This window comes from Loxodonta africana, chromosome 9 (assembly GCF_030014295.1).
Source record: "Loxodonta africana isolate mLoxAfr1 chromosome 9, mLoxAfr1.hap2, whole genome shotgun sequence".
Classification (NCBI taxonomy): Eukaryota; Metazoa; Chordata; class Mammalia; order Proboscidea; family Elephantidae; genus Loxodonta; species Loxodonta africana.
In genome coordinates this window covers 18,503,261-18,525,753 of record NC_087350.1, presented here as the reverse complement: position 1 = coordinate 18,525,753, position 22,493 = coordinate 18,503,261, and the positions used below count along the sequence as shown (strand labels likewise).

At 42.4% G+C, this 22,493-nt stretch overlaps 1 protein-coding gene across 1 annotated transcript; it reads right to left on the bottom strand.

The window, feature by feature from the left end:
• Positions 1-1,750: 1,750 nt before the first annotated feature.
• ZNF367 (zinc finger protein 367) lies at positions 1,751-21,282 on the bottom strand. Its single transcript, XM_003407461.4, has 5 exons — positions 20,454-21,282; positions 11,484-11,634; positions 8,732-8,851; positions 7,726-7,864; positions 1,751-5,095 (listed from the first exon to the last, which is right to left on the bottom strand). Exons 1-5 carry the CDS (start codon positions 20,847-20,849, stop codon positions 4,870-4,872), a joined length of 1,032 nt encoding a protein of 343 aa, XP_003407509.1. The 5' UTR covers positions 20,850-21,282; the 3' UTR covers positions 1,751-4,869.
• Between the last annotated feature and the right edge of the window lie 1,211 nt (positions 21,283-22,493).

Sequence of the window (22,493 nt, the reverse complement as noted above, 5' to 3'; positions counted from 1 at the left end):
ATAAACCTTGAAATGTTTTGACGATGAATGTGACACCATTCCTCTTCAATTTATCATTCCTGGCGTAGTAGACCATATGATTGTCTGATTCAAAATGGCCCATACCAGTCCCTTTCAGCTCACTGATGCCTACGGTATCGATCTTTATGTGTTGCACTTCATTTTTGACAACTTCCAATTTTCCTAGATTCATACTTTGCACATTCCATGCTCAGGTTATTAATGGATGTTTACAGTTGTTTCTTCCATTTTGAGTTATGCCACCTCAGCAAATCAAAGTCCCAAAAGCTTGATTCCACCCACGTCATTAAGGTCGACTCTACTTTGAGGAGGCAGCTTTTCTCCCTTGTCTTTTGAGTGCCTTCAAACCTGGGGGGCTCATCTTCCAACACTACACCAGACAATGTTCCACTGCTATTCTTAAGGTTCTCACTGGCCAATTTTTTTTTTTTTTTTTTCAGAATTAAACCACCAGGTCCTTCTTCCTTGTCTGTCTTAGTCTGGAAGCTCCACTGAAACCTGTCCACCATGGGTGACCCTGCTGGTATTTGAAATACCGCTGGCATAGCTTCTAGCATCACAGCAACAAGTAAGCCAGCACTGTAGGACAAACTGACGGACCCATGGTGGTTAGATTTCTAGAATTTCATGTGAGATTCTTCGTTAGCAATTCATATAAATGAATATGTACTCTTTTAAGGCTCCTTCCTCTCAGTGTATTGAGATTCACCCAAGTCATTTTGAGTTCCAGTAGTTTGTTCCTCTTAATCCGTGAGTAGTATTACAATTTGTTTATCCATTTACCAGTTGATGGACATGCTGTTTCCAGTTTGGGGCTATTACGAAAAACACTGCTGTAAGCATTTGTGTACAAGTCTTTGTGTGGACATGTGTATTCGCTTCTCCTGGGGAAATACCTAGGAGTGGAATGGCTGGCCTTAAGACAGCTGTAAAGTCTCAGGGCTTTTCTTTCCTTTGGGTGCTTTACGGTAGGTTCCCCCTCACCTGAGGGCCGATTCCTATGAGGCCTGGATAGCAATTAGACATCCGTCTTTGTAGTCGATGTGAATTGAAGGGGAGCCTCCCAGAACTGCCTATTCTCGCCAGAGTCATCTTGCTCTAGCATCTCTTCATGTAATTGTCCCACATTTTCATTCCAAATAATTAACTTTAAAAAAGAAAAAAAAAAAACAGAAATTTTTAGCTTTTTAGAAAAGCTAAAAATTTCAAGTTAAATAGAAGTTTGAGCCACACTGCATCAATGCCTGAGACAACTGTTTTCCTGTTGTAGGGACTAAGCAAGTTAGAGATTAAACACTGAAAAAAAATTTCAACCCCGACTAGAACTAAAGCAGAACTTTTGAAAAACGGCTAGCACTGAAAAGGCAAGACAGGAAGACCTCAAATTACCCAAAACAAGAAAGAAAACAAACAGGACCCTGTTTTAAATAGGTAATGAAGCCATTTAAATATTTGAATGATAATATTTGAACAAATCAAAAGAAAAATTTGAACTTTTAAATCATTTTGGCTAATTTTCTCAAAAAGATGAATTAAGTTTCTAGTGAGTCTCAATACATTTTGACTGCAAAACAGTATTCTGAAGACACTTTTAATGATGGCCTTAGTCACATTAGCATTTAATTTGCTTTTATATGTACTGCCTGGACCTTATTTAATTACAACTTACACCAGTTAGCTGCTTGTGAATTCTTTTGCATAGTCTCAAAAGGCTGAACCTTGCCGTTGCAAGTACGCTACTAAAGATCTACCAAGAATAACTGAAAAAATACCTAGAACAGGCAAAAGCATAGAAACAGAAAGTGGGTTAATGGTTACCATGGGTTGGGGGAAGGGAGGAACAGGGAGTTAATGCTTAATAGGTACAGAGTTTCTGCTTAGGGTGATGAAAAAGTTTTGGAAACAAATAGTGGTCATGGTTGCACAACATTGTAAATAGAATGTCACTGAATTGTACACTTAAAAATGGTTAAAGTGGCAAATTTTATATATATTTTACCACAAATAAAGAGAATAACTGATTTGGGCGGGGGGGAAAGCCACTTGGCTTGACTTGGAGAAGGTTCTGAGTGGATTCTTGGGAAGGTGACCCCAAGGTTCAACACACCCTGTATATAAATGAAATGAAATCCCAGTTCTTTGTTACCTTAATTTAAGGCCTGATAGAGCTAATGGTTTAATACTTATCCACACACTGTAATAATGAACCACACAGGGACGTTAAATAAATATCTATAATCCTAAAAGACATAATTTTAAAGCAAGAAAAAAGCATTTCACACTATGGCTGTGATGATGCAAAAAAGATGTCTGGGGTAAGACTGGAAGGAAATATAAAATGCACCAAAACAATAACGATGAAAAAATATAGAGCTGTAGGTGGCTTTTCTATTTCTTAATTTTTTCTTATACCATGATTATTATATTTTTGATAAGAAAAACAAACTATAAAAGGTTCAAGAATGACTATGCGCTTTAAACTTTAAATTAAAATAAACTTTTATTCAAAGCATCTCTTAAAATTACAGCATGTTTATTCTTAATGCTGTTAACTCTGCCAAACTACAACTTAGCCATATGAAGCATAAAACACTTCAAAAATCTGAATGTAAACCACATTTCTAAAACAAAAAGCAGTCTTAACACACCTCAAATTTTGGATGCCAATATATTTTGTCCAAGTATATAGCTTATATCAAAAGAACATTTTAAATGTTTCCTTAGTGAATCGTTGTGATAATTTCTTAAACTGTTCCAATTACACAAATAAAATATGTTTGCAAATCTAACTATTACGGCTGGCCAAAAGCTGACTGGAGAAACGAACAAACAAACAAACTCCTGACTTTTGAAGGCCTTAAGTTTTATTACCTATGAACTGGTAAGTTATTTGTATTTTTTCAAATTCTTACTGCCCTTCCTTCTTTAAGTAAATTTATCAAATTTTACATCTCCTAAGGCTGATAAGTGTTGCTTTTCTCTTTTTTTAGATTCATCTAAATCATATTTGAGAGGGAAAATCCTAGAAGAAATGTTGAAGCCTAAACAGACACTCAGATGTTACAGTCTCTCTTACCATGCTTTTAAGTGCTCCAAGGTAAATTTCTATATACCAGATGACAAACGAAATTCTTCGACCATTACAAATATAAATTCTCTTATTACCAAAAAAAAAAAAAATCCCTCAAGATTTGTAATTTATTGTACAGAGGAATTACATTTTTAAAGTATTTCCTCATCATACACATTATTTGTTGCTGTAGTTTCTTTCACACTTCCACTACTTTTCTTTTCAAGACATTTACATACCTCCCCTTCCCCATGGCTACATGTTTAAACTATCTATGTACTGCAACACGTTAGGATTTTTGAATAAAGAAGCCTACATTCTAGATAATGTTTAAGCTACATCTGTAAGATAACACTTCAATTCAAAAAGGAAAACAAGGCACTGAAGGCCCCATATTTCCCTCTACTATTTTGAGGTTTATTCCGATTAAGCAATCTATAAATTACCATGCTATGCATGGTATTTAGTTTCTGCCTAAAACAAAAGCTAAACTGATGGAGGCTTATACCTACATGAAGGAGGCGGGCTGCTCAGCTCTGGATTTTTCTGCCCATGCTTCAGTACATACATAAAAGGTGATGTTTAATAACTTCATCTATTTGGGAAAATGGTTTAAAACCACCACACGAGTTAACACACTTGCAGTTAACACTCATCCAGAAGCCTACTTATTTGAGTAGCTAATATTTTCTGCAGTGTTTAACTGACAGCTAAATTTAGTGAACACAAAATAGCTTGGCATGTTATTCTGAAGTAAGCAAGAAGGTGGCTTTCCGCACTGAAAATATAAATACGGAGGCTTCCACTTGCTAATAATTCTAAACAAGCAGTACAATTACAATTTAGTGTTTGCTAACAAAAGATCTAAAAACAGTTCATTACAAAACAACCCTGTAGACGTCCCATTTCATAATAAAAATCCAAGTGCCAAATCTCATTACAGGGCCCATAATACATATTTTTAAAAATTACCAAATCCCATGTTACCTAGACTTTGCAAGATTAATCACTCAATTTCAGCAAATCAGAAATACGAAATGTGCAAAAGTTCCCAAGTTAACATGCTAGGGATGACAAGTGCTTTTCAAACCTAAACATCACGGTGAGTTGTAAAGCCCCAAACAGATAGAATAAGACTGATTTTATTCCAATTTTAAAAATTCTGAGCTACTGTGCATCTTCGACCAAGATCCTCAAATATCTATTTTCTCCCAAGTCCATAGCATCTTAGAACTTCTTCCAAAATAGTCAGCTTCCATTTTCTAGCCTCACTGGGCACACTATTTTGCAATTTAAAAATATATCTCTTACACACATATACTTTCTTGTTTGCTTCAGTGTTTACAGTATTGTTAAACATACTATTATACATTGCTAAAAATGATCTTATAAATAATCTATTTCACGTTCTTTGGCTATGTGTACCATCCTGTTTTTTTCACACAAGTGTCTTACTCGGAAAGTGCTTTCTGTGAGAACTGCTTCCAATGAATGCATTAAACTTGCAAAATCTAGCTTCCCACAATATATCGTCTTCTACCCTGTACTGTGCAGTCCCATATTTACAAAATATTTTAAACTTTACATCAAATCCATTACCATATAAAAAAAAAGTGCAATTCTCTCTCACCCCATATTCTGGGGCAATGACATTCTTCATCAATTTCTACAGAATAGCAGCCTATGACAAGCAAATAAGGTGCTTAGCTTATGCCCAAAGATCTACTTTTTAAGTACGACGGGCAGTACTTTTGTACAGTGAAGAGTCAGTGTTGTGGCTACTGGCGAAGGGGCGCCCCTGTCAGGTTGGCGAGCTCGATGAGGGCCAGGGCTCCGTGCAGGCGCTCCCGCTGCTCCTGCAGCCGGCGCTGGGCCCCGCTCTTCTCCTCGTCATCATCCTCGTCAGACTGAAGATACTCCAGAGGGTCCTGCTGCTCCTGGTCAGCCTTCTGAGCGAGCTTGCCTTTCAAGGTGGGGGTCCTCTGCTCTCTCGTCTCCCAATACCTATACGAAATGCGTACGCATTAGCCATACGGTAAACATAAATTCACCAATGTTTACTTATCTCAAAAAAAGAAAAACCTCTACATCACAGTATTATTTTATGTCTTAGTTTATAAAGTTACAAAGTGATTTCACATATATCACACGCACTTCCCAATTCCAGAAAGAAAAAAAACTGAAGTTCCAAGAAGGGAAAGGACTTGCTCTGGTTCCCATCATCAAAACCTGACAGTTCTGGGTCTCACACTCGATTCTCTAACCGCGTGCTTTGGCCACTCAACTATAGTGGCCTTGAAGACAAGATATGAAACGGACTAGAGTAAAACATGGAAAGAGTAGGAAAAAATAGTAATTAGAAACCTATTTATCTTATCAACAGAGAGATGATGACTTTCAAACGACTGAGGACTAAAGCATTAAAAGAAAGAAAAGAGTTAACTATGTAAAAATTTAAACCCGCAAACTATGACAAAGGTTATTACTGTCTGCAACACAAAGTTTATTCAAAAATATAAGAACACCACCATTACACAGCCATGATTCAGGAGAAAATCCAAGTGTTCAACCCTTTTGGTCACTGAAAAACCAAAAACCAAACCCATTGCCGTCGAGTCAATTCTGACTCACAGCAAACCTAAAGGACAGAGTACAGCTGCCCCATAAGGTTTCCAAGGAGTGGCTGGTGGATTCGAACTGCCAACCTTTTGGTTAGCAGCCACAGCTCTTAACCACTATGCCACCAGGGTTTCCTTTGGTAACTAATGAAATGTCAATTTAAGTGGCGTAAGTATCATTACATTTAAAAAAAAGTCCACACTAAGTCTCATACACAGTAGTTTCATTTTTAATAGCCCAAAACAACAACTGCCCGTCAACAGGTGAATGAGTAAACAAGACGAGGTATATCGTGGAATACTACTCAACTGTTGATACACTCCACAGTACAAATGAATCTCAAAATAACTGAGTGAAAAAAGCCAAATACGAGTACATACTGTCTGACTCTGTATAGAACTCTGGAAAATGCAAACCCATTTTTAGAGACAGAAAGCAGATCAGTGGTTGCTGGGGGAGAAGGCTGGAAGGGGTTGGAGGGATGGATTACAAGGCAGCGTGAGACAGCTTTCAGAAGTGATGGACGTGTTTACTATCTTGACTGTGGTGATGGTTTCACAGATGTATACATACGTCAAATGTATCAAATTGTATACTTTAAATATGTGCAATTTATTGTATGTCCATTATACTTCAATCAGGCTATTAGAAAATTACACATAAAAAATGATGATACAACTACCAGATTTCGGGAAATCCAAAATACTCTGACTGGAAAATTTGGAAATACCCATTGAAGCATAAACAAAGAAATGCAAATCATTCAGTATGCCTTAAAGGACAACTAGAAAAGGAGAATGGCAAAAGGTAAGTTTAGCAGGGTCAGCAGTGATGGAGATATTTAGTTTAATATGCCCATGGAACATTCCATCCAAGTGGAGAACTTCTGTAGCTTAAATTGTCCCTGGCCTAAATAATCAAGTCATAGTTCAGATTCCATTATCTGGTTATTATGTATTTTATCCAAATAAGTTTACTCATTCAAGTATTTATCAAGGCCGTAATCTGTGCTAGGCCCTGAGGACACAGCAGAAAACAGGCCAAATAGAACACCTGCCCTCGTGGTGCATATGTTCGAGCAGGGCAGAGAGACACCGAACAAAAGTGTGTGGTGGATGTTCCAAAAGGGAAAACACAGCGTGTTATAAACTCATCTATTAAGTGGGTCTAACCTTTGTTTTTGGGGGTGGAAAGCAGGTCAGGGAAGGCCTTCCTGAAGTGATGTTCAGCCTCAGGGAGACCTGAAGGGTGAGCAAAGAGTGGCTAAACGAAGGGAACCGAAGCATTGCAGGCAGGGGGCAGTATGCACGAATGCCCTGGTGCTGCAGTGACAGGGTGTTGAAACCAGTGAGAAGCCCAGTGTGGCTGGAGGCGGTGGTGTTCCCAGAGGTGGGCGGAGCTACTGCAGCACAGTTAGAGATTTGAGACTTTATCCCAAGTGCAGAGGAAGCCAATGAAGCTAGGAGTGGCATGACCAGACATTGTTGGCTTATATACACAGCAGTGAATCCTTAAAAAAAAAATCTGTAGAAGATATTTTTTGGCACTGGCCTACTTGTTGCACATTAAAAAAATTAAATTGGTGCTTTTGGGAGCTTTACTTCAGAAGAATGTCTAATCTCTAGCTCTGTTATAATCAGCACGCATCTAATCTAACATAAAGAAAATGAAGAGGTTGCAGTAATGACAAATGAAACACACTATACATAAAGCGTTCTTTAAAAATAATGTTACAAAAAAGGTACATATCGATATAAGGGGAAAATGCAGTCTTTTAAAATAAATTCCGGTCTAGGAACTCATACTAGGTATTCTCAGATGGTTGTCTTCTATCACACAGGTCCTGACACCACTCCTAACAATCCTGTGGTTTAAGATAAAGCGCCATTTCAAATTATTTTATAAAATGCAGATTAAAGCAACTTCTTTCAAATGAGAGAAATGGGTATGTCCCTACTGTAAGACCAAGCCCTCACCACAGGCTTTCCCAGGGGCCTAAACGCAGGGTGCCTTACTTTGCCAACCACTCCGCAGCAGCCTTGTTGTCCGCAGCCTGGTGCTTACTGAGTGTGTCTGTGAGCTCCTCTCGCTTCAGCCTGGCGTAGGGGTGCTTCGGACAGTGGCGGTTCGCATGGGTGAATCTGCTCAGGCAGCCTTCAAAACACAGAGGGAAACACTTATCAGAATCTGGACATCCAACAAACAGACATGGAAAAATGCTTGGTTTCTCTGGTATCTAAGAAAAGTAAATTAAGACAGTGAGGTTTGGCATTCTACAATTTGAAGGGGAAGAAACCCTTAAAAACAGTATTATCACTAATGCTAATGCGGGGGACGGTGAGACGGGTCTTTCCTGACTTGGTCATGGCAATGTAAACGTGTCTAACACCTCCGGGAAGTGTAACAAGAATCATAAAAAGGTTCAAGATCTCTGACCCAGTAATTCCTTTATTGGAATCCATCACAAGGAAATATCCCAAAAGATGAACAAATTAAATATCCTGCATCCGACACTGAGGCAATCATTGTGTACACACTTAAGCAAAATCACTAGATGGGATAGTTCATGGGCATTTCTGATAAATTTTAAACAATAATTTCAAATATAACTATGTAAAAATGTTCATAAGAAAAACATCAGGTAAGAAAATATTAGCAGCAACAGTGGGAGGATCTTAAAATTTTCCCCACTCTTTACTGAAAATTTAGACAGTAACGTGCTTACTTCAATTTAAGAGTCAAAATGTTTAAAACCAAAGTAAAAGCCTGCCCTAATGGCTGTATTACTTTTGCAGACTTTTTCTGTTGCCTACGGCTAAATATAGTATTCTTATTTGCCCTTTAAGACTTTCATCTTAATACTGTATTTAAAAGTCGGTCAACATAGGTTATAATTAACAAGGAAGAAAGCTTGTATGTTTTATGAAACTGAAAACCCCTCCCCCTAAAAATACAAGCAAAGGTATTTTAACTTTTAATTCACAACCAGTTATTCCATAAACTTAACTTCAAACACCATACCATTTTCTGAACAAACGAAAGGTTTCTCTCCGGTGTGAAGACGCTGATGTGTTTTGAGCTGCCCGCTTTGAACAAAGGCTTTTCCACAGTCTGGGTAGTCACACATATATGGTCTCTCACCTGTGTAGATAGATGTTGTATATTATTTCTGAGAGAATAAGGTGAAAAGAGGAAGGGGGGAGAAAAAGACAACCAATCTTTATATAGGTCATGACCCATACAACAATGAAACACCCGTCACGGCCTCTGCAGAACCGGGAGGTGAAATGCTAACAAGAGCGTTTGGATGATGTCAGACAGCTCTCAGCTTAGAAGCCCAAGGCTATTTTCTTCAGGCCTGGAGCTTTTATTTCAGGATCAAATTCTTAAAGTTATTCTCTTGGGTTTATCCCGTTTTTTTATCCCCCATAATCCAAATCACTAGCTCTTGCTGACTCTTTGAAATGTCTCCCACCCCTGCTTTCCTACTGCCAACGCCCCTGGTGAAGACTGGCAGCCCCCCACCTGAAATGCACCCTCTTACAGGCTCCCAGCTGGCCTCTGGTCTCTCTCTCTGCAGGGTGCTTCGGGAGGAGCTGGCACAGAACTCTGCTTTTGTCACACCAATCGATCCCCTGACCCACTGTCGTGAAATCAATTTCGACTCACAGCGACCCTATAGGACAGAGTACAACTGCCCACAGGGCTTCCAAGGAGCGGCTGGTGGATTCCAGCTGCTGACCTTTTAGTTAGCAGCCGAGCTCTTAACCACTGCGCCACCAGGACTCCCCCATCGATCCCCTAAGCCAGCCCAAATCCTATTACACTCAATTCCCTGGTACAGAGCGTAGAGGCTGAGGCCTGGAAGTACTATTGGGTGACACTGCTGAAGGTCACACAGTGGGTAAACTTTAGATCCAGGACTGGGATTTGGGGCTCTTTTCATTATGCCATACAGTCTTATCTATGCTGGCAACAAGTGTTCTATGGCCTGTGTACCAGTTATTTGGGGCACATCAAAGTAGTTAGGCTGAAAAATATATAAAAATTCTCAAAACTGGATATTTCATTAAGTAATAGTTTTACTAAATAGTACCTAAAGTCAAAACCTGTAGCCACCTTACCGTATAATGATTCAAAACTAAAACTGCCGATTTTCAGGGATTCCGCTAAGAAAACTATATTCTACCATATCATCAGAATATCTTTTCAAAACCCCGAAAGGAACAGAAAAAACCAGTGATGACCATGACGATAATGGAAGAAAATAGGGGACTGATTTTCAAGCCCAACTTCTAGACCAGTACTGTCCACTAGAAATACAAGCCTCCTTATAGTACCCATGCTAAAAAAAAAAATGAAATTAATTTTAATATATTCTATTTAACTTACTGTATCTAAAATATTATCATTTCAACATGTAATCATAATTAAAAATTACTGAGATTGTTTACTCTTTTATTTTTTTTATACTAAGTATTTACAGCCCATCTCAGTTTGTACTAGTGGCTACTATAGGCAACCCCTGGATTACAAACAAGATCAGTTCCTAAGTCTGTCTTTAAGTTGAATTTGTACGTATGTTAGAACAGTTAGGGACAGGTTCGTATCTAAGGTCAGTTAGTCAAATGTGTGCCTTAGCCTGTCGTGTACAGTGCACCTTTCTATGTATAAAAACCACTCAACAAACTCTTCCAGATACACTAAGACATCTTTAACAGCGATAATAAAAACATTTTGATGTGCATCGCAAAGTAGCACCCCTTTGTTTTTACGAACCATTGTAGGTACCGTGAATTTTTAATATTATAGGCTTTACGGGGTTGGTTCTGAATTACGGGTTGTACTTTTACGTTGGACGTTCATAACCCAGGAACTGCCCATATACCAGCTACCAGCATAGCTCTAGGCTGAGGGTAGGAGTAGGTATAAGACAGTGGTAATAGGTTTTTTGGGGCCTCTGTTCCCTCACCTGGAAATGACTCGATGAGCCATAGGTTCCTTCTTCTGGGACCAACTTTCTCTATGAAGAGAACGATGGCCCTCTGTAACTTATTTTTTGGCTCTCTATATGGTACTTAAAATGCCAGTATGATTTCTATATACAAGGTATATGATAACCTTGGCATAAATGCCTACAACACATTTAATTCTGAAAAATCATAGCTCACCATAAATTTGATGACTAGGTCAAACACTTGGATGATACACTGAAGACTTTAGACATTCTATTAAAAACTTAACAATTACTGTTTTAGTATTTGACCTACAAATGAGCTTTAACAATTACATAACATTAAAAGCATATCAAACAAAATTCAGGAAGTAGAAGGATGGAACTAAATTTAGCAATAGCATGGGTGGAACCAAAAAATACCCACAAAAACCAAACCCACTGCCCTCAAGTCGATTCTGACTCATAACAATCCTAAAGGACAGAGGACTGCCCCATAGGGTTTCCAAGGAGTGGGTGGTGGATTCAAACTGCCAACCTTTTGGTTAGCAGCCAAATGCTTAACCACTACATCACCAGGGCTCCATGGCTGTGACATACCCATTAATTACCACGTTAACTTCAGAAGTCCCATGGTATCAATGTTCAGAACTCCTATCCCCAAAAAAGAAACTGCTTCACAGTGCCTGCTTTTTAAAGCTTCACAACCAATGGTGGTAAAGGAAATGTACAGCAACTAAAAAATTTACAGGCCCAAACATCAAATCAGCTCTTAGTAAAATGTTACTTCTGGCCTTCTCTAAAATTTGTTCAACTTACCTGTATGAGTCCTTTTGTGGGCCTGGAGTGATTTCTCCCGTGGAAAGACCCTATTACAGATGTTACAACGAATTCTGCTGGAAGAATGCTCTCCTTCATTTATTAAATCCCGGACAGTATCTGCTCTGGGCCTCCCACGTCGGATTCCATCCTGTTAACAATTTTTACAAACATTAATAGTCATTAAAGCAAGATATCATTAGAAAGAAAAAATTTTTTTTTAATCTTTCTTGAGTGACCTCAGCAAAAATGGCAGAGTAGGTAGCTCCAAGGGCCCATCCTTCCACAAAACCACTGAAAAATTGCGCAAAAACTCAGAATCAACTTTGTCAGAACTCTGGAAAATAGTCAAACATTTACAGCAACCAGCTGAACACTGAAACAAGAAAAAGGCAACTGAAATCCAGTTAGGAAAGCTTTGCAGCATTTTCACTTCCCTGTCCCACTCCCCATTCCCGCAGTCTTGAAGACAGCAGCCCATGGACCCAGTGAGAGACCCTGGTCCCTGGATGCAAAGGGAGCAGAGCAGACCTTATTCTGAAAAAATTGTGTTTGTCTGTTTTGGCCTGTCTTAGGACTGCGAGAAGGACTAACACAAGGCACTTGTCTTTGTTTTCCCTTAACTTGGAACTCACCCACGGTGAAAAAGTACCTACACACATGCATTCCTTGAAAACTTCTTAAGGCTAATGAACAATTTGCTTCCACCTGGAGCCAAAGATTTGAGGCAAACATAAGGCACGCTGAAAGCCTGGGAAGAAAAGCTGGAGGGAGAATTTCTCTGAGAAATTCAGGCACTGACAAGTGCCCACATATACCCCAGGATTTAGAAAGCCACACACATGATGCCCAGGGTGGAAAGCACATTCAGAAAATACCTAAGACCCTAAGTGTTCACTTTGGGCTGATCTTTACACTCAGCACAAGAAAGAAGTAAAGCCTAAGGTGGAGTGGTATACGGCCTGGCTAAGCCATACCAGCCAATGTGACATTGTTTGGAAATAAGGTCTTTCTCTGAAGATGTTGTCAGTTAACAAGGTCATGTCAGAGTAGGATGTGTCCTGGTTCTATGTAAGTGGTGACTTACAAAAGGTGAGATCAGAAACAGAGTGACACCAGGGGAAAACAGATGCCATGTGAAGATAAATCTAAAAGCCAACGAATGCCAAGAAATGCCTGGGGCTACCAGAAACTCGAAGAGACAAGGAAGGGCCTTCCCCTAGGGCAGACACAGAGACGTGGCCTTGCTGACACCCTGAATTCACACTCCTACCCTCCAGAACTGTGAGACAATAAGTTTCTGTTCTTTAAAGCCACCTTCTTTGTATTACGACAGCCCTAGCAAGCTAAGACAGAGTTTGTTCCAGGAAGTGAGATGCTCTTGTAACATACTTAAAAATATGGAAATGGCTTTGGAATTAGGTAATAGGTAGAGGCTGGAAGAGTTTTCAGGTGCATGACAGTAAAAGTCTAGATTGCCTTGCAAAGACTGTTGGCAGAACTATGGACATTAAAGGTGATTCTGGTGAGGCTCAGAAAGAAGAAAAGCTGTAGGGAAAGCTTCCATCCTCATGAATAGGCTGTTGCCAGAAATGTGAGTGTTAAATGTGCTTCTGGGGAGGCCTTAAAAGGAAATGATACACATGTTATTACACAGTGGAGGGAAGGTGATCCTTGTTATAACGCAGGGAAGAGCTTGGCTGAATTATGTTCGTGTAGTTTGTGGAAAGTAGAACTTATAAGTGATGTACTTGGATATTTAGCTAAGTTAATTTCTAAGTAAAATCTTGAAGAGACAGTCTGGTTTCTCCTTGCTGCTTATAATAAGAGGAAAGAGATAAATTCAGGAGCGAATTATTAAGCAAAAAGGAGCCAGAGCTTAAAGATTTGGAGAAAGCTCAGCCTATCCATGCTGTAAAAACTGAGAAAACATGCTCTGGGAAGAACAACAAGGATGTGGCTAGACAATCATTTGCTAAAGAGATCAGGAAGGTGGACTATGGATCCAGTCAATCATCGCAGCAGAAACACTGCAGCATAGACTAAAGGGGACAGAGACAGGACAAAATGGAGGAAAGCTGTCCAGTGAATTCTACGGGCAGGAAACTGATGAAACTACTTGGCTGCAAACATCTGTTATCCTTCAAGAAAAGGAAACAATGATCCTGGGAGCTTTTCAGAAGTCAGCAAGACTGCCACCATGGATCTGGGGAAAATGGGGCAGCCACTTCCTCGGTTCAGAAGGCAGGATCAATGCCTAGGTGAAAGAGGTTGGGGCCACATCCTCAATTTCAATACAAAGACCTAAATCCTTCTGAAAGCTGAAATCCTTCCAAAGACTTAAAAACATTCACCTGAAAGCTTTAAGGGTCATAATAAGCTACAGCAAAATTCCCTTTACATTATCACTTTGAAGGAAAATCTTAATCCCTACGAGCTGAGTTTTCTTACAGGATAAATCATGTTTCTAAAAGTCATAGATATTGAAATCTCTTTCTAATGCAAGTTAATGACCTGACGTCAATCTTGTACTGTGAAGCCAAATTAGATGTAAACTTATTTACTAATTTTATCCTAAAGGCCTATAGAAAGTTTTAAAAATGTAATGAAGTTCTTATTTTCATTTAGTCTTTAGGTATCAGTCATGTATTAAACAGGAAAACCTTAAGATATTAATGACTAAAACAGTAATTTTATGTTCATAGTAAATTCTTACATCTTGCAAATATTGTTAATTTTTTTTATTAAACATGTGAGAAGGCACTGTGGCAGATTTTATTATTATGAAAATATTCATGTCCCTCCCCCGGAAGACATGGCCCCCGGACTCTGTTAGCCCAAAACTAAAACCATTCCCAAAGCCAACTCTTCAGACAAAGATTAGACTGGACTACAAGACATAAAATGATACAGGTGAAGAGTGTGCGTCTTAGTTCTAGTAGATACATGAGACTAAATGGGCAGCTCCTGTCCGGAGGTGAGATGAGAAGGCAGAAAAGGGTGGGAGCTGGTTGAACGGACAAGGGAAATCCAGGGTGAAAATGAATGTGCTGTTACAATATAGGAAGATTAACTAGGGTCACAAAATAATGTGTGTATAAATTTTTGCATGAGAAAATGAACTGTAAACTTTCACTTAAAGCACAACTTAAAAAAAAAATTTCATTATTCGTCTCTCTGTGTGTGTCACAATGAGGCTGACTTGGCAACATGACTTGCTTTGGCCAATAAATGTGAATAGAAGTGATGTGTGCAACTTCTGAGCAAAAGCTTTGAAGCCATCACATGGTTCCTCTTCTCTCTTTTCTCCCTGCCTTGGGACCCACATGTCCAGGTAAGGAATGCTCCTTCAGCCTGGGTCCTATAAGGAAAAGGATAAAGAGCGCACCTGCAGCCAACTCTCCCAGGACATACAACTTGTGCAATGATGTTATAAGCCACTGAGATTTTCTCTCTGCTTCTGGTAAACAAAAATATTAACAAGTATGTCTAATGGTGAGGGAGACATAAAAAGTCAGTCATTTGGCTGCCTCTCAGCAACTCTAAGACCTCATTTCAGCTCAAGCAACATATTTACATTTTCTAAATAAGAAATGGAGGGCTGAAAAATAAACAAAATACAACATCCTGGCCATATATAGGTAAGGCCTCACAAAGCACATTCTTTTGACTGAGAAAACAAGACAAGGCAAGTAATCATCTAATGCCCTGGAGGAATAAATGAATAAAGAATAAAAAACATCTTTTAACAATACATATAAAAATAAGCAGTGTTAAAGAGTATCCTTTTCCTTTTGGCCTTAACAAAAACAAAGAACACCATGGCTGTAGGTACATTATGACTGTTACAGAGTGTTAGCTCATCACCAAACAAGTACATCTGAGCCTAAGGGACAAATCTCGTCAAGACTGCTTGAGGATTCACAAGAAAAAGCGATATTAACAAGACATTCTAAAATATCTTATTGCTATCATGTGTCAACTGCTATAAAATAAGAAGCAAAGTTATTCAGTTTGCCAAAAAGTTCTCCATGCTTGAGTTAGTGTAGTCTTGAGAACACAGCCTCGGTACCTCCAGAACGTAATTAGTGATTTTGAAAGTGTTTTCTTAAATATTTCACGATAAGTATTTTGAGTTCACAACGTGAATAACTAAAAAAGTTCTTCAATAAAATTTGGCTCATTTCTCAAGCTGCTTAAAATCATGTACACATTTACCTATGCTTTAGAAAAAGTTATAGTAACTGGGTATTCATTTGATGACTAAAAAACCTAAACATCCTTGACACATTTTTATACAAATAAAATTCAAAGAAAATGCACAAATACAACCTTGAATGAAAAGAAAAATAGGTCTCAGAAGAAGGTGTGTGTACCTTGACATGAAAATGGGAAAAGACCATTGATCATCTATCTTCCCTTTACACATTTATTCTGCTTGAGATCCAAATTTCCTGTGGGTTGAATATCTGCTTCCTAACCCCACTCCCCAAACTAGACCTATCTTCACAACTTTCCAAGCCTTATTTTGATTTATCTATTGTACTACGTGTGCTCTTATAAGGCATCTCAGCTGATACATAGGTAGGGTACTAACGGTGTGTATTTCCTAAGTCTGCTTATATCAGCTTCATGTTAAAAAACAACAACAAACCCCTAAAGTCAATTCACACGTGGTATATACAGAAGATGGTGTATGGATTAAAAGCAAGGATGCTGGAAGGTTGTAATCACTTTTACCATTTACCATATAATCTTAACTAAACTTAGCCCTGGGGCCTCTTTTATTCCTCCTTCCTCATCAGGTAAACAAGGATTAAATTAAAGAATTCAAAACACTCACCAAAGAGCCTGCCACTGTACTGCCAACATTACTAGGTGCCAGGCAATAAGTGGCGGTTACTATGTTAGCATGGTGGTGAGCAAAAGTTACTATGTTTGAAGTGTTCAGCCACTAGAAGGGGGAACCGGGATATGTAGCCGGCTGGTCGTGAAGGGTGAGTGGTATGTGAGGCTATGCAGAGAGCTGCCAGATCACATGGGCCTACAGTGGAGAAGTCACCTTAGGACAGCAGTCAGAGAGGAGAGAGCACAAGGGCTCAAGGTGGGGAGGCCTGGAAAATCCTATGACAGAACAAAGCTAGAACTTCCCTTCTCCCCCGGAAAAAAAAACCTAAACCTAAGTGAAGTATTTATTAGCATGTAAGTACACCCCAATAGTCTTGTGATGAGGGGCCAAAATCAGCTGGTAAACGACAGATATTCTCCCCACTGGCAGCGGAGGCAGCGTTGGGTTGGAACAGACATGAGAGCAAGAGAAAGCTGACACTGGTATGCAGAGCACAGATGTTAACACCCCCCCTGGGAGCAGTGGCAACGAACAGATAGTAAATGAACACAAATGTTCTCCAAACCACAGCTGTTAGTGCCCCTAACCGGCCACTGGAGGAAACATATTGAGAGAATGAGAAGATGTCACCGGCACTGGCAGTATTATAAACTTGTCTCCTATCTTCCCAAAAAGTAATCAGACTCAGTGACCATGATTCATCCACGATGCACGTGGAGGTAAAAAGCTACAAGTGCTTCAGAGAAACAAAGCAAAGTAAAAGGGCCTGGGAGTCTCTACCTTTAATCCAGTGTACTGACCATAAATCAAACTAGGTAGCTTCCTTACCTTTCCCCTTAAAGGTGGAGAAACAAAATGAATGAATTTTTGAAGCTGTTATTTGGATTGCTTTTTCGATAAAAGAAAAAATTAAAATCAACTCATCAAATTTACGAAACACCTACAACATGAACGACTGTGTGGGGAGGAGAAAAAGAAATATAAAACGGCCTTTTCACGTTCACATGTTCTTCGTAACTTCAGTTAGATTTTACTTCTGAAAAGAGGTGGAAAGTGATAATAAAATTTAAACCCGTGCACTGTGCTAGCAACTTCTGTAAAAGATTTGTGTGAAGACAAGTATGTTTTAGGTCAAAAAGAACCTACCTACAGATTTCACCTGGCTGTTTCAATCCACCCGGCCACTCTGCAGAAGACCTGCCGATCTGCTCTCATAAAGATTACAGCCCAGAAAACCCCATGGAGCAACTCTACTCTGTCACACAGGGTCACTATGAGTCAAAATCAACTCAACAGCACCTAACAACAACATGCTAAGATTAATCTTCTCAGACAACCCAAAATTATATGAAGTTATAATTAAGAATCAAATCATAAATGCAAAATCCTATAAGTACTTGCGCATATATGCTCACCTATATAATATAATCTAATGTGTGTGTACATATACGTAAAAGGGCTAAAACTGATAAGGATGTTTACACAGAAAAATACCTAGGATACCTATCTGTCTTGACAGGGGATACCCTAGATCCAGCTAACAGCAATTGTTCTCCTCACTAGCTTACTCAGTACCCTTACAAATACTTCTACCGTGATCAACTCAAAAAGAGTTTCAAACACAGAAGAAGACATTCTTTGATGGTTACAAGGGTGGGCAGGGAAGGAGAGGGGTATTCACTAACTAGATAGTAGACAAGAATTATTTTAGGTGAAGGGAAGGACAACCCGCAATACAGGGTAACTCAGCACAACTGGACTAAACCAAAAGCTAAGAATTTTCCTGAACACAACCAAACACTCCAACGGACAAAGTTGCAGGGGTGGGGGTCTGGAGACCATGGTTTCAGGGAATATCTACGTTATCCGGCATAATAAAGTTTAAGAAAGTGTTCTGCATCCCACTTTGATAAGTGGTGTCTGGGGTCTTAAAAGCTAGCGAGTGGCCATCTAATATGCTTCAATTGGTCTCAACCCACCTGGAGCAAAGGAGAATGAAGAACACCAAAGACATAAGGAAAATACGAGCCCAAGAGACAGAAAGGGCTACATAAACCAGAGACTCCATCAGCCTGAGACTGGAAGAACTAGATGGTGGCCAGCTACAACCAATGACCGCTCTGACAGGGAACACAACAGAGAGTCCTTGATGGAGCAGGAGAAAAGTGGGGTGCAGAACTCAAATTCTAGTAAAAAGACCAGACTTGATAGTCTGATTGAGACTGGAGGGATCCCAGAAGACATGGCCCCTGGACTGTCTGTTAACCCAGAACTAAAAACATTCCCAAAGTCAACTCTTCAGACAAAGATTAGTCTGGACTATAGGACATGAAATCATACTCATTAAGAGTGTGCTTCTTGGCTCAAGTTGATACATGAGACTAAACGGGCAGCTCCTGTCCAGAGGCAAGATGAGAAGGCAGATGGAGACAGGAGCTGGCTGAATGGACAAGGGAAATACAGGGTGGAGAGGAGGAGTGTGCTGTCACATTGCAGGGAGAGCAACTAGGGTCACATAAAAATGTGTGTATAAATTTTTGTATGAGAAACTGAGTTGAATTGTAAACTTTCTCTTAAAACACAATTAAAAAAATTTTTTTAATTAAAAAAAAAACAAACACTTCTACTGCTTGTTCTTTTAGTTTTTACTGAGATGCTCTTTCAAGAGTTGAAGGGTGTCATAGTTTTCCAACTTAGTTCTTTAGTAACAATGTCATTAGTAACAAAGTGTATCAACTTCCTCAGAGTCCAAACAAGTTTCAACGTCTTTGCTACAAGTAAAATGATGACCTAAACTTGTTTCCAATTTATATTTGCCAATATAAATGTGCTTACCACTAGTTGATTTATATATGTTCAGTAAACTGCCAATCTGCCCGCTTAACAAATGGAATCTGGATACTAACCTTATATTAGCACCATTCATTCATTTCACAAACGTTATTGAGCACCTTGCATTTACAAAGTATAAGGTATTAAAATCGAATAGTCTACTACCAAATAGATGGTCCCGGCCCTCCTGGAGCCTAGAGTCAATAGCGCTAAGTGTAAGTCAGCAGAGAGGCCACCAGAACACATACTGCGGAACTGTTGTTAGGTGTTGTTCGGTCGACTGGACTCATAGCGACCCTGTGTGACAGAGCAGGACTGCCCCATAGGGTTATCTTGGCTGTAATCTTTACGGGAGCATGGAGAGATCTGCCAGGTCTTTTTCCTGCAAAACCGCTAGTTAGGAGCAGTACGCTTAACCTTTGCGCCACCAAGGCTCCTTAGAGCAGGACTAGAAGCCACAAATACTCCGACGACAGTTGCAGTTCTCTCACTACCTAGCTATGTGATCTTGGGCGGGGGGGGGGGGTCCCTTCACTAATCCCTCTATGCCTCAGCTACCTGATCTGTAAAACATAGGTTTGAACCAGGTCATCACGTCTTCCCAGGTCTAAACAGTCTGAGACTGGGAGCAATTGAAGGTTACTGGCAAAACCGCCCCGTTCGTTCCATTGTGTGCTCTCAGCACCGAGCAAGTAGTATGGTGATGATGAACGAGAGGTGGAGAGGGTCGAACTTGCGTTGGGGAAGATTCCCGAAGTCCCTTCTTGCTCCTAGACTCTCTCTGCAGAGTATCTTCTGGCAGGGCCGGCAGGAATCTGCTGTGATGGGGCAAAAACTGGGCACCACCCTCCCCTTCCCGCATCTAGTGAACAGGCTCAAGGCCCGCAGCCCCTTCCCTCCTTCTCTGATCGGAGAGGACTCAGCGGTCGGCAGAGCGGCTTGCTGCGACCACTGACCCGGTCTCCTCACCCTCCCCAGGCTGCGCTCCCACCCGCTGCACCTGCTGGGCAGACGTCTCGGGTCTCTACCCCTGCCCTGCGGCCGAGCCACGTGACCACCGCCCCGCCCTCCCCACGCGGGGGCCCCGTTTTTTGGCGCGCGGCAGTGACGTCAGCGCCCTGTCAGTCGCCACCGCCCCCTCCAGCGGCCAGAGCTACCTCGCGTTTTAAACTTGGCCCCGCCCCGCCCGCCCGCCGCGTCCGAGGCGCTGCCGGCTCCCGGGCCGCGCCGTTAACGGGCCCTCGGCTGCCCCGCGCTGCGCGGCGCCCCGCCCCGCCCGCGCCACTCACCTTGAGGTGGTTGCTGTCAGGGCTGCTCGCTTCCTCCTCGTCCTCACCCCCCGAGGCGGCGGGCGGGGGCGCGCCCCGGCCCCGAACTCCGGGGTGCTCGGCAGCGGCGGCCGGCGAGGTGGCCGAGGCGGCGCTCCCCGAAGCCCCGGGGCTGAGCGTCACGTTGTGCGCATTCTCGCCCCAGCGCCACGGGTACACCATGAAGTCGCTGAAGCCAGGGCTAGTGGGGATGAGCGGCGGCGGCGGCTCCGGCTCCCCTCCGCTGCCGCACGAGGGCTTGATCGGGGTCGTCCTGATGACTGACACAAGGACCCGCTTCGGGGAGTCGTGGCAGAAGACGACGGGCGGCGGCTGCGGCGGGTTGTCCGCCATCGCCGACTCCACGCCCCGGATCATCGCCCCGCCCTGATCCGCAGCTCCGGCGGCCCCGGGGCCGCACTCCCCGAGTCCGAGTCTGGCCCCTTGCTCCTTTCGGCCGCGCTACGCTTGAGTCGCCGGCTTTCAGTCCCGCCGGCTCATGGCTGGCGGGCGTTTCCCGGAATCCTGCGCAGCGGCCACCAAAGGAGTTCAGCGGAGCGGCTCAGCCGGCACCGAGCGGGCAGGGCCGGACCCCAACCCCCGGTCAAGCCCGCCCTCCGCTCTTTGTACTCCCTAACGCAGGCTGCAGCGGCGGGAAACAGCCGGCGGCCTGGCCCTTGCGGTGACGGGAAAGCAGGAGGCTCTGCGCCGAACCCCAGAAAATAACAACCTGCCGCCGCGGTCCCTGCTCCTGCTTTTCCCGCGTTACATTTCGCGCCTGGGCGGAACCAATCACCGCGAGGCCCCTGCCTGCTGGCCGCAGCGACGACTGACAAGTCGCGCGAGCCAATGGCCGGGCCTGGATTTCTTTCTAGCGCAGCGGGGCGGAGTCGGGCCTGCGCGCGGGTCCCTTCTGCCATACTATTGGTTGCCGCTCTTATATTTTTTTCTGCCTCGAGGGCCAACTGCGTTCGAAACTTTAGGCGAGCGCGCGACGTAGGCATTCACCCAGACACACCCGCCAGAAGCCCCGCCCACCCTCTGCTCTATTTGTTGGGGGGTCTGAGAGGCGCGGGGGCGGGGGCTAGCCTAAGAGGCGTGCTGATTGGAGAGTCTTCGGTGAGGGGGCGGGGCAGGAGGGGCTGTCGTTGGTCGGCTGTGGCGCGCGCCCCGCTCGGCCCCGCCCCGCTGGCCCCGCCCGCCTATGGCTGTTGGTCTGCGGTTCCCGCGCGCTGAGAGTTTAAAGGGCTGAGGTGGTGGGCCCCGCGGCATAGTCCTGGCCATCGCCAACCTGGGCATCGGTTTCCCCTTCTTTGTGAAGTGGGGCAGCTAAAAAAACTGATCTCCGAAGTCTCCGCGTGCTGCTCGCTGTGCGGCGGGGACACGAACGCAGGCGCGTCCCCGCTCTCACAAGCCGAACCGATCCCCCAACGTCGCCTGTAAGACCGCATTTAACCCCGCTCCTGGCTGTTCCGAGTCCGCGAGCGGCGCCTCCTCTCCGGACCGGGCCCCAGCTGTCCTGGGTCGGCCCCTTCATCCCTGTGTCAGGACGCCGAGGAGCCGTTCCAGCCTCCGTGAGCCGGCCCTCTTCGTACCAGGGAGCTGGGAGCATCCGGCGAGTCGAGCGTGACCGGCAGCCCAGCCACGGCCTCCACGAGACCCCGGAAAGCACACAGCTGAGGACGAGGCAAAATAGAATGTCCAGCCTAACATTCATAGAACGTGAAAGGACTGTCTGTTCTGTTCTTTGTTGTATTCCCAGGGCCTAAGTTGCCTCATAGTGGACGCTCAATGTATTTTTATTGAATGAATAAATATCCAGCAGTTAAGATTGAAATTGAAAATTAAATTAGAAACACCTGCATAACACACAGACATAAAGCCACAATTGTTTAAAAAAAAAAAAGGAAACTCGATATACGTAGTGATAAAGAACAATCACCAAGATATATTTTAAGTGAAAAAAAAAAAAAAGCAAAACTCAGAACAGTATGATTCCATTCACGGTAAAAAAAAAAAAAA

Coding starts and splice junctions, on each gene's coding strand:
- ZNF367 (XM_003407461.4), bottom strand. CDS start 20,849: ATGATCCGGGGCGTGGAGTCGGCGATGGCGGACAACCCGCCGCAGCCG. Junction 11,635..20,453: donor CTGACAGCAACCACCTCAAG/GTGAGTGGCGCG, acceptor AATTGTTAACAG/GATGGAATCCGACGTGGGAG. Junction 7,865..8,731: donor TTTCGTTTGTTCAGAAAATG/GTATGGTGTTTG, acceptor TGTGTTTTGAAG/GCTGCCTGAGCAGATTCACC.